Source organism: Rhinoderma darwinii, chromosome 4 (assembly GCF_050947455.1).
Source record: "Rhinoderma darwinii isolate aRhiDar2 chromosome 4, aRhiDar2.hap1, whole genome shotgun sequence".
Classification (NCBI taxonomy): domain Eukaryota; kingdom Metazoa; phylum Chordata; class Amphibia; order Anura; family Rhinodermatidae; genus Rhinoderma; species Rhinoderma darwinii.
This window is the reverse complement of record NC_134690.1, coordinates 373,787,031-373,799,453: the sequence shown is the minus strand read 5'-3', so window position 1 is coordinate 373,799,453 and position 12,423 is coordinate 373,787,031. Positions and strand designations below refer to the sequence as shown.

The 12,423-nt window shown below is 42.6% G+C and overlaps 1 protein-coding gene across 3 annotated transcripts in view; it reads left to right on the top strand.

Moving 5' to 3' along the window:
• UGP2 (UDP-glucose pyrophosphorylase 2) overlaps nucleotides 1–12,423 on the top strand; it is a 73,827-nt gene that overhangs the window by 58,679 nt on the left and 2,725 nt on the right. For all 3 annotated transcript variants that reach the window (XM_075863140.1, XM_075863139.1, XM_075863141.1), the window contains exons 4-9: nucleotides 4,360–4,545; nucleotides 4,854–4,987; nucleotides 7,194–7,491; nucleotides 9,867–10,064; nucleotides 10,190–10,432; nucleotides 12,090–12,194. In XM_075863140.1, the coding sequence (XP_075719255.1) occupies nucleotides 4,360–4,545; nucleotides 4,854–4,987; nucleotides 7,194–7,491; nucleotides 9,867–10,064; nucleotides 10,190–10,432; nucleotides 12,090–12,194 (1,164 nt within the window). The remainder of the gene's footprint in view (nucleotides 1–4,359; nucleotides 4,546–4,853; nucleotides 4,988–7,193; nucleotides 7,492–9,866; nucleotides 10,065–10,189; nucleotides 10,433–12,089; nucleotides 12,195–12,423) is intronic.

Genomic DNA, 12,423 nt, shown 5'->3' with positions numbered 1-12,423 from the left:
TGAGATGTCCTCCCAGGAGGCCGGCCACAGTGTGGTGCTCTTTTTCGGACGGAATTCCCTGCGGCGCAAATTGTATTACGCAATGTATTCGCCCAGGGTGAACTCAGCCTAAAATGTATAGCGAGGCACAAACGTCTGTTCTTTTTGGTACATAGGCTTCATAAATAGGTCTAAAACCTGATGCCACATTATGCACCAGAAATAGTCTAGGCACAAACACATTAGTAAATATGCCCCATTTTGCCCAGCCAAGGAGATTTTTCTGAGGACCCATCCTCCAGCTATACAGAACATGGGCATATCCTCTAACTGCAATTGTAGCCTCTACTGTTATTACACACACCAGTCATGTCCTCAATCAGTCCTAAGGCTGGGTTCACACTGCTGTGTTGTTGCATTTTTAACATGCAGTTTTTAGTTTAGGTAGATAAACTCCCATGTGTCTCAACTTTTAGGCAGTTTTTCCCGCTCTCGACACACTTCAAAAAGTGGATGGAGCTTAGCGGAAGGGGGCTGGCCATCCAGGGCCCATTGAATTTACTACAATTTATGCTAGAAACTGACGTAAGTTATAGTGGAAATCCACGGCAGCTGCGACACATTTGTTAGGGTCGTGTTCCTCTTAATAAACCTGTCGCTTCTTCCTCCAGCTTGTATTTAATGAAGATCGGTGCAGCCCTAATACATCTTTCTCTGGGTGTATGTTCCTGGCCTTGCAAAGACCAATTACTATGAAAATGGAAGACATAACGTTTAGACATTTTAGAAAGGTCTGAAAAAAAAAAAGCTTATTTATCACCTATCCACAGGATTTGATTGGAGGGGTCCGATCGCTGGGACCACCACAGATCACAAGAATGGTCTTACCTTGCAGTTTCTGGGAGCCCCATATGAATGGAGCGGTACTACGCATGCTGGGCTTACTTCGGCAGCCTCATTAATGGAGCGGTGGCCGAGCATGCGTTAACGTTTATGGCATATCCACAGACTATTCCATAAATATCTAATAGATATGTACGGCATAGTCAGAGCTGGGACCCGCATCTAAGGTGGGAATACCGCCTTAATAGCAAGCGAAGGTCATACATTGCTACCCACGTTAATTTGGGTGCGGCTGCTTGCGGTTCCCTACAGCTGCTGGACCAGACATTTAATTTGTGCATAGTACTAATAACTTTAATAACTATATAGACGTTCTGTGGTTATGCTGCTCTTTACGTAGATGAAAATTGGTAGGATTGTGCAATAGTTCTTCAGACTTCTTATTTTTCCAGTAAATCTAGCAGAAACCTGACTGTAATTATGAGGGGGAGGGGGGCTAATAAGGTTGACCGTCTGTTGGGTCCGCTGAGTAATGGAATAGTTGGATCAGGTTTTGCCAGTTACTCCCTGTCTGCACGTTATTTTCTACGCTGATGACATAATTTTGAAAACTCAAAACCTAGGAAATAATGCTTGACACGAGCTAATCCCCATAACCTACTACCCCCACCCCGCCCCCATCATCGCTCGACGGTGAGGGGTAATGTTTTTTGGTCTTTTTTTTATGTCGTGCATGAATGAAGGGGGGGGGGGGGATTCTGGTGTGACTACGAGCTGTGCTCACTCCCAACCACCTTCTCTATACCGGCCGCTTTCTCGGTCTAATTTCCTTTTTATATTCTTGTTTTCTTGTGTTTTTAACATAAAACTGTCTTAGGCCCTGTTCACACAGTTGTTTTTATTTTTCCAGGCAGCAAAATCTAATTTTGAGGCAGATTTTGACCTGCCTGCAAATTCGTGGCGTTTTTCGCCAGCGACCTTTGAGAGCCGCGATTAAAAGAATGCAGCGAAATATGCTTTCTCTGCCTCACATTGATTTCAATGGGAGGTCAGAGGCATTAACTGCGGCAAGAAAGAGTATGCCACTCTTTTTTTTACTGCGAGCAGCTAAAAGCCCCTGCGCAAAGAACTCCTCCAGACTCCCTTTGAAATCAATGGGAGGTGATTTCGGATGTTTTTTGCAGCTGATTCCGACGCGGTTTCCGCATCAAAAATCTCCGTAAAAAAATCAATTTGAACTGGGCCTTAAGCATCAACATGGCAACTTAAAGGGGTTTTCCCACAAGACATTTACGGCCCCCACACGGTTGTGAGTATGGATGGGCTCGTAGAAATTAATGGGTCCGCAATTCATCCGCACTTTTCCGGACTCAAAAACACGTTCGTGTGCATGAGGCCTTAATGCCACAGGATGTCAAATGTCAGATAGATGCAGGTCCCACCCCTGGGACCAGCACCTGCCTCCAGAACGGGGACCCCTAAACCCCGTTCAGCCACTCGGTGTTGTGGCTGAATGAGGTAAATTCCAACCATGAAAAATGTTAAATGGTCGTGAGTTACATAAACAGCGTAACTAGCTGATCTACGCTGTTTCCGTAACTCCAATAGTAGTGAATGGCAGTTACAGAAGCAGCATAGCATGCGAGCTACGCGATTTCCGTAACTACCATTAAGTTCTATGAGACTTACGGAAACAGCGTAGCTCAGCTAGTTACGCTGTTTATGTAACTCACGACCATTTAACATTTTTCATGGTTGGAATTTACCTCATTCAGCCACAACACCGAGTGGCTGAACGGGGTTTAGGGGTCCCCGTTCTGGAGGCAGGTGCTGGTCCCAGGGGTGGGACCTGCATCTATCTGACATTTGACATCCTGTGGCATTAAGGCCTCATGCACACGAACGTGTTTTTGAGTCTGCAAAAGTGCGGATGAATTGCTGACCCATTAATTTCTACGGGCCCATCCATACTCACGACCGTGTGGGGGCCATAATTGTGGCCCGCAAAAACTCCTGGACAAGTCATTTTACGGTCTGCAATTGTGGTCCGGCACCATTGCAATGAATGCACCTGTTTTGTGTGCATGGTCAGTGATTGCGGCAGGCCGACGGATGACACTCTGTGGCCATCCGGGCGATGTATACGGCTGCGGCCATGTGCATGAGGCCTAAGTGTTCAGTATTTCTGCAGCGCCACCACAGGGGAAATTACACATTACACTGTGTCCATTTACATTAATGGGTCGTCTGTTTAATGCAGGACAGAACAGACAGGTCTTTTATCGAAAGAGGTACTATTTGTAACCGCCCATCACTTTGACCAAGAGATGAGGGTCCTGAACAGAGAAACCCCCTCTATTAACTCAAAATTCTCCAGAGGTTATATTAAAATGTGTTTTCTAAAAAAAGACAACCCCTCTAAGTAATCTGTAACCTGGCCATACGACATGGAGGTTGCCTTGCAGCAGTACCGTAATGTGTGCAGGGTCATAGGTAGGACAACAGGAGGTGGGTGTCCTGACCTTGATATCGGAGTAAACTGCATCTTGCCCCAAACATCCCCCTCAATTACACCCATGTGCCTCACAATGTGCCTTTTAATTGGTTTCTATGATACGTGACATTGCAATGAGAATGTCCCACAATAAGATGATCGCAGGTTGTTCTACTGCTGGGAGTCCCGATGTCCAGTAATCTGTAGGGGAAACCTGTTGAACGTATTATATACCACCAGGCATCAGAAATCAAAATGTCTATATTACAGTATCACATAGGAGGTGGCGTAACAAAAAAAATCACAAATCCCTTTAAAGATGGGGGATTCTTAAAGACCCCCCCCCCCCCCTCGGCAATCGTTAGATACACATAAATGACATACACATACACTCAAATATACTAACCAATTTAATACACTTCTATACATATATACCCTGCTGCAAATACGCCAACATAGATACGTTGTAAACATACATACGGACACACACCTGCGTTTCCTGCAAATTGCTTCATCGTTTTCCTTTCCTTTTTGCAGTGATTAAAAGTTAGGGATGTCCTACAGCTGGAGTGTCCAGTACAACTTGTCACAGTGTCCCCTAAGGCCATGTTCATAAAGGTCAGATTTCACACTGATTTTCGCACCAAAATTCGCCTCCCGTTGGTTAAATTCAAAAGTCTGTGGATTCCACGTGCGGCTTAGCCCCATTGAATGGAGCGGATCCTCGGGATATCAAACTGGAAATCCACTGTTAAAATCTGCGCGTTAATGCGCAGGTTTCCCTTGAAGTTTGCGTTGGCTTTTGCAGTCCCAATTACGACCTGTGTGAACATACCCTATAGGTCAGCATCAGAGGTGACAGAGATGCATAACGCTTCGTGATATGAGTGCCTGGGCTGAATGGCCCCGCAGGTGGTTGGCCCGTACATAGGGGATAGGACTCTTTATTTTTATTTTTTTAACCTTGTGATTGTGGACTTCTAGTTCCACCAGCTCTGACCAGTTACTCATGTTTACATGAACATTTTCTGTCCATATTCTAGATTCAGCCGTATGAGAAGATGAAGGTCAGAGGTCTACCAGACAACATCACATCGGTCCTCAACAAACTGGTCGTCGTCAAGCTTAATGGAGGTCTGGGAACCAGCATGGGCTGCAAGGGCCCAAAAAGTCTGATAGGAGTTCGGAATGAGAACACCTTCCTCGATCTTACCGTGAAACAAATCGAGGTGAGCACAAGATTACTGACCTGCTATCCTCCTCCGGATAGGCCAACAATTTTTATTGGTTGGAAAACCCCTTTAAATTACAAATTCAGCTCTGCTACATTTGCACGTTTTAAGTGTTCCTTATGCCCATTGTGAGTTGATATAATACAGTGCTGCTGTATGAAAAAAAGTTACAGTTAGTTGGGGGGGGGTGTGTGTGTGTGTGTGTGTGTGTGTGTGTGTGTGTGTGTGTGAATAAACAAAAAATAGGGAAAAAAATAATTTTATATATATTTTATAACTTTTGGTCACTATTCTTGCTGTTTTAGCACTTGAATAAAACTTACAATACGGATGTCCCTCTTGTGTTGATGAATTCCTTCAATACTGATGAAGACACCAAGAAAATCCTGCAGAAGTACAGCCACTGCCGGGTGAAGATCCACACTTTCAATCAGAGCAGGTGCAGTAATGTGGTTCTGACGTTCGGATTATGTCTTAAATGTATTCTTTATTAACTCTTAGAACCCAGTGAGGCTGCAATTGACATTACAACATTCCTTGGCATAAGTCATTTATTATAAACTTGCTTTCTGGGAAGCTGAGCTATTTACATTGTGCTGAAACACGAGAGAAACCTCCTCGTTCTGCTGCTTAGAAACGAGAGGGCTCCGTGCATAAACGCCATCTAATTCTATTACTGCCATTCATAGCCTATACGACGTTCCGTATTTCTGTATGTAATAATGTGTACATTGCTTGCCTACAAAAAAAAAAAAATTAAAAAAAATCACCAATAAAGTACATTGATTGAATCGTACCTCCTGGTAAAAGAGAATGTCACAGCGCTGCTGGATTCTTGTGTGCAATACTGTTGCAAGGCATTTTATGCTGCAGACATCTTCTTCTTCCTAAGGTCACATGCACACGACCGCGCCTGTAATTACGACCCGTAATTATGGGCACGGCCGGCCACGGACAGCCATCCATTTTTACAGGCCAAGCTCCCGTTGTAAAGTATAGGAGCACGGTACGTAAAAGAAAAAAAAAATAGGACATGGCCTATTTTTTCCGGAAAGTTTCTGCGGCACTGGCACCTTCATGTAAATATACGGAAAGGTGTCAGTCGGCCATAGAAATGAATGGGTCAGTAATTGCGGGAGATTTTACAGTCACTTGCATGGGTACAGATATAGTGGAGGTGCAGCTCGGTCACAGTCACTGTATCTACAAGATTGGCAGCTCACATTATACTAACCACTCATCTCCAAGTGAATGAAGCTAATGAACAGCATAGAGCACGATTTTATTTATTTTGTAGGTTAGAAACTTAAATTTACACACCGAGGTTCATCTCCTAATAGGCTTTGAAGTACATTAGAAACATGGAGAAACTTGTTACTCACCCTGCTGTGCTGCTGTTACCAAACGTAGTAGAGAACCCCCTGTAATGAGAATTACTGCAAGATTTGCAAACTACATATTTAATAGCGGTGACACATTGTACTTTATTTTTGTCAATGACTGTACAGTACAGTGGAAAACCAAGCAAAGTGCAAGTTAAAAGTGGGATTTGACCCTTTTATGGTGTGGGCTTCAGCTAGCCCATTCTTCATATGACCCTCTATCACCATGTCCGTCCAGAGATCTGCGTGTTGCATACTGTCCTGCTTCTAGCTTTGGGACCCTGGAACGTTCTGTCCTCGAAACTGCAAAAGAGGAAATTAGGAGCAGATCTCCAGAAACCTGTATTATCTCACACCAGTCTAACCGGATTACATTTAAAAAAACAAAACATTCCATACTGGTTAGTTTAACAATGATGCTGATCTAAATTTTTATGTTTCCTGGGATCTTTTTAAAAAATTTTTAATGATATATACAGTCCATGAAATATTAATTTCCATATTTGCGGTGCCTTAGTGATGAGAAGGATTTCAAGGGAATTTTTTTCTGCATGTCAAATATGTCAAAATGATCATGCAACTAAATATCTTTAATATCGCTTAGAATTTGGCAGCGCAGTGGTGTGGTGGCTGCCATTGTTGGACAGTTCTAATTATTGCTTCTCATTGCTTTTATTGGTTTTAACCCCCTCCACCATTTTTTAGACATAGGCAACAATTTCCAGTGACCTCTCCACATTCAAATTACTTAGTTACATGCAAGGCTGGTACCGAAATGGCGCCACCTGTCTGACACTTTACGCATCTGATAATACCACCGCTACATGTATAGCACCGATACGGCCACGGAACAATTGTTCCGGTTTTTGTACTTGTGTTTCAGGTTTGTCTTAGGGGGTCATCGTTTTTATAACTTGAAAGGGGGAATAAATAGTTCTCTAATTTACAATGTATCTGTGCTATTCACAAACCTTTCTGAACCCATCATGGTCCAGGGTGTAAGAAGAATGATTGTCACGGCTCCACCCACTGTTCTAAAATGAGGATTAAATACTGTTTGTTTTTTTTTTTAAATCAAACTTATTATACTTCAATACCATTTACTAAGACAATGCTGTACTGTAATATTTCATTGAAAGGCTTTGTACATTCTCTATGTATGTTTTACTGTTTTGTTTGTTTTTGATTTTTCCCCCATTCAATGCTGTATCGGGGTGAAACGGTTTCCTAATCAAAATCGACTTTTTTTTTTTCCTTTTTCAGATACCCAAGAGTCAATAAGGAATCCTTATTACCGATAGCCAAGGACTTGTCCTATTCGGCGGAGAATGCTGATGCCTGGTACCCTCCTGGGCACGGTGATATCTATGCCAGCTTTTACAATTCAGGACTGTTGGACATACTCATAGGTGAAGGAAAAGAATATATCTTTGTCTCTAATATTGATAATCTTGGAGCTACGGTGGACCTCTACATCCTCAATCACCTCATGAATCCACCAAATGGAAAGCGTTGTGAATTTGTCATGGAGGTTACAGACAAGACAAGGGCGGATGTCAAGGTGAATGTCCTCTACACCTATCACTAATCTACTTAAGCTAGGAAAAAGTCCGAGCGGAATGGGGGATGCTTTTAGTGCAATTTACGATTTTAAACACCGTAATAATAATCTTTCTTTGTACCATATTGCAACAGGTATATTGAAAGCCTTAAATTGGTTGTCCCGATCTTCACAAAAGACCCCTACCCAGTGATCAAGTGATCGCTGTGGATCTGGCTGCTGTGAACTTAGATAAACTGCAGGTAGACAGCCATTTCCCCTGCAGGGGGAATGAAGTATTACACGGCACCTATATCAATGACTGAGCAAACATGTAATGAGTGGTCGCGACTTGCCCCACAGACGGAAGCTTCTTTTTGCAGTGGCTCTTTGTGGTAGTGGGTAGGGTTTTTTTCCTCTGACCTCCATATGTAGGGGTTGTCAATTTGGGATTAGCTCTTTAAGTTGGACGTAGATGCGCCATTGTTATGGCTGTCACCACTATTCAGTGGTGACAAGACGCTAGTGTATACGACCGCATCCAGTCCACTGTAACATCCAAAGCTTTTGGCAACTTTGCACCCTTTCCCTTGTGCTATTAGAGGTGTTACTTGAAGCTCCTTCGCTCCCAATCCACAACCTATAACAGGGCCCCCCAATTTTACATGTGACTTATAATTCTGGTATCGACTTATGAGGCATTTGAATCTTTGTGCTATTTGAGGCATCCGTTCTAGGTGCAACTGCACCTGACTATGCCTTTGAAAATGCACAATGTGATGTCACTACACAGGAATAATTCTTATAGATACGTTACAGAACATGGATAATGCACTTCATGATATCTAAACACAGTGATGCCGCCGTACAGGAATAATACACACTGGAATGTGATAGTACAGGTATAATAAATAGTCCAATGAAAAGGTTGTTGCACACTCACAGGGGTAAAAGACATGGTAATCAAGTTGAAAGATAATGAACACCGTTCTTTCACCATACAGCGATAATAAACACATATGGGCAGCGTGGCTGTTGGATGCCTAGGTGCAACTGCAACCGGCAACTCCCTATCGTTACGTTCTTGTGTGACACTCCCAATTCACTTCGGTATTACATTTTTGACCAGAAACGTTCATATATACAAACTTTCTTGGTTGCCACTTGGTAACGTAATATCCATGGTAAATAACAGGCAAGCAATAATTTCCCCTGTGGATGAATATTCCTATAATGAATGCACGGCAAAACATTCCATCACAGTCAGATCTTTGACTAACGTTCGATGTAGCTGTGGAAGGTTTCTTGTTTGGTATAAATAAGTAGCATAAAATTTCATTTGCTTTGTTCCTGTATGTAATTCACTATTCCAGCCATGTACACCCTTTTGAATCCATTTTTTTTTCAATAAATCAATGTTTCAAAACAATTTTTTTAAATTGACAAATATTAAAAAAAAATAATTTACTTTTTAAGATACAGCTTCTATGTATCCTGTATACATAGAAGCTGTATACTTCCGTCAAAGCCGATTCTGTCAGGTCAGCTGAACGGACTGCTTCGGTGACAGCTGCTCCTGTGGGTCTCTGCCACGCAGAATCCGGGTAATCACATCGAAGTTCATCAACAATCGTTCTTAGCTGGATCCTAGAAGCTGTGCGTAGACGCTGTATCTTAAAAAGTACATTTAAAAATTGTTTTAAATCACTTTGAATCAAATCTTTTTTTAATAAATCTTTGTTTTAAGGTGTACATATCCTTTAAGAACACAACAAGACATTGGTTTTCTAAAGGTCCTTTTACACGGGCCAAATAAAAAGCGGCATGTTTTTTTATTTTTTTTTGCTGCGGTTTCCGCCTCTGACCACCCATTGAAATGACTAGGAGGCGGAAAAAAGCTGCGACGCTCGTTTCTCAGCATTTTTCCCCTGTGGTTCTTGCATTATATTCAATGGCCGTGGGCGAAAAACGCAGACCAAAAAACTGCCTCAAAATTCCTGAAGGCAAATGTGTGAACAAGGACGTCCGATTCCTTAAGAACCACAACCGCTCACATGTTTTATAATGACGTTTGCGTGTTTTATTCGTTATGGTTTCTATGTGGCAATCTTCTAATCCATTTTATGAGGAATCTTCCTGTCTAAACACCACTTTAGACCAAGGACACACATCTATGAACTCCTCTGTTTTGGTCTCTTGGACCGCAGCAGGAACTGGTTGGCCATGTGGGCACCACTACTGTAAATGGTACGGATTATGGATTATTATTTCGTTTCCTTCCTTTTGCATTAAACAGAAATAGTAAGTTTGTAGCGTTCGAGATGACAATGTGACTGTTCTATATGTTGTGATCTGGACCTCACGTGTATATATTTCTTTCCTTTACCCACCTCTAGGGTGGTACGCTCACTCAGTATGAAGGAAAGCTGCGGCTGGTAGAATTTGCTCAGGTGCCCAAGCCACACGTGGATGAGTTTAAATCGGTCTCGAAATTTAAGATCTTCAATACTAATAATTTGTGGATATCCTTGTCTGCGATCAAGAGACTTCAAGAAGCTAATGCCATTGACATGGAAATCATAGTCAACCCCAAGGTAAACTTTGGTTTATTCATTGTATACTATTAGACATCCTGTGTTTCTATTTAGTTTCCATGCTACGTAATACAGGGGTGAGAGCTGTGTGTGGAATAAATCTCCTGCTACCATTGTCCTTACAGACCCTGGATGGAGGCTTGAATGTCATTCAGCTGGAGACCGCCGTGGGAGCCGCTGTGAAGAGTTTTGAGAATTCACTGGGTATCAATGTTCCTCGCAGTCGTTTCTTGCCTGTGAAAACCACATCTGATCTGCTCCTGGTCATGTCAAACCTGTACAGCCTTATGGCAGGTTCACTGACGATGAGTGAGAAGAGGGAATTCCCCACCGTGCCCCTCGTCAAGCTGGGAAGCTCCTTCACCAAGGTAAGCAAGGAACCAGTCTGAGGTGCGGTTCACACTGCGTTTTTCTCCTGTGTTAAACGTATACACCAGGAAAAGCTCCCGACATATATTCAATGGAAGCCGTGGCTGATGCCGAACACCCCGTCACCCATAGACTATTGTGGGATCTGTTTAAGAGATATGTCATAAAAAGCGATTGAAAAACTCATGATGTTTCAGTTAAGCGAAGTCATACTTTGGCATCTTTCATCCATAGGTTAATATGGTATCCGTTGACAGGATATGTTTTCTTACAGGAGACTATAGGATGGTATAGGCTAATTCTACTTGCTGCTTCCACAGTCCCATTGTAGCGGGTCTTGAGGACAGTCCGTGTCTTCCCTCCAATCAGTGGTGCCGAGCATTCTGCGCCCTCTGTCCATTTCATAGAACTTTGTATCAATGTCTCGTTACAGTGGAGCTATAAAGTAAATCTCCAACTTTTATCATCCTGTCGTTTTTAGGTCCAAAATGATGTGCTGGTCAGAACTCTCCTGCATAGACATACATTTTAACCCCTTAGTGACCAGCCTATTTTGGACCTTAATGACAAAGCAATTTTTTACGTGTTTCCATAGTCTTTTAAAGAGCTATAACTTTTTTATTTTGGCATCAACATATCTGTATAAGGTCTTGTTTTTTGCGGGTCAAGTTGTATTTTTTTAATAGCACCATTTTGGCATAGAAGATACAGGTCGGCGGGGTGAGAGGGAGCCCCCTCCCTACTAAGCCACTTTGATGCTGTGCTTGCTATTGAGCGCTGGATCTGAGGGGTTAAATAGACTAGGTTGATACTTATTTTGATCCCACTGTTCGAGCAGGTCTGCTCCTAGCCCCTTACCTCTGGTAGCTGAGAGCAGGGAGATTTAACTGCTCCCTGCTGTGTTTCGTTATTTTGATGCAGCGCCGTTATAAGGCAGTTGCATCGGAATAAAGTCCGCCGTAAAAACACCTATGGCCGTTTAACATGCTGGCTACAGACGCCACTAGAGGAAACATGGAAGCGCTCGCTGCACACTGTTTTATTGAGTTCAATGTCTAACAGTACGCAGTTCACTCGTTGGCTCCCTCCAGTGGTGGCCGGAGAGAGCCAGAATGTTATTTTTTTTTTAAAAATTCGATTTGGAGCTCTGTATCAGAAAAACAAAGCTCTGACTGCTATAAAGATATATGAAGAAATTAATCCGCACCAAATTTTTTTTAATCATTTTGGAAATGTTATTCAAGGATGGACATTCACTTTAAGTTCAAATACACCTGTCTAGTTCTGTGTATAGTGTGTAGCTATAATACCTCATGGTACCCCAGAAAACTTCCTATTCTATAGAAAGGGCTCCGCATAATGGTGAGCAAGAACAGTCTGGGCTGCTGAGATCTATGGAGGTTGGTGGGATCTCCCATTTTATTTTAGCTGTGCCCTTCGTTTAGTATACGCTTTAGTTTGCCTTTCCACTTTTATCTCATGAGGGCGAGTGCTGTGTCAGCTGTAATATCACAAATGTTCCATCTCTATAGTAGTTGAGGCGTGATGTACGGTCAGGCGTGGCCGTGCTTTTCGCTATGATGTAAGTGTTTTACTGCTTTTCACCAGTTTTGTGACATTTGCGCAGTGGGACTTAATTTCTTTGTTTATTTTTAGGTACAAGACTACTTGAAGAGGTTTGAGAGTATACCGGATATGCTGGAGCTGGATCATCTCACCGTGTCAGGAGATGTGACCTTTGGGAAAAATGTTGTACTGAAGGTGTGTAAAGAGCGTTTAGCCCAGTCTTGCTGTGCTCAGCCTTTCATCACGCTCCACTTGTCATCACGGTCAGGTGCTATTGTTGCATCATGCGCCTTTCAAGATGAAAAGTGGTGATGTAATTAAGGACAATGGAGGCATAATGAGACTAAAAAACAAACAAGACGTCATTGTCTAAGGAGAGGTGGCATCGTAATGGGGCAGTGTCACTGCTGCTCACTGGTAAGAA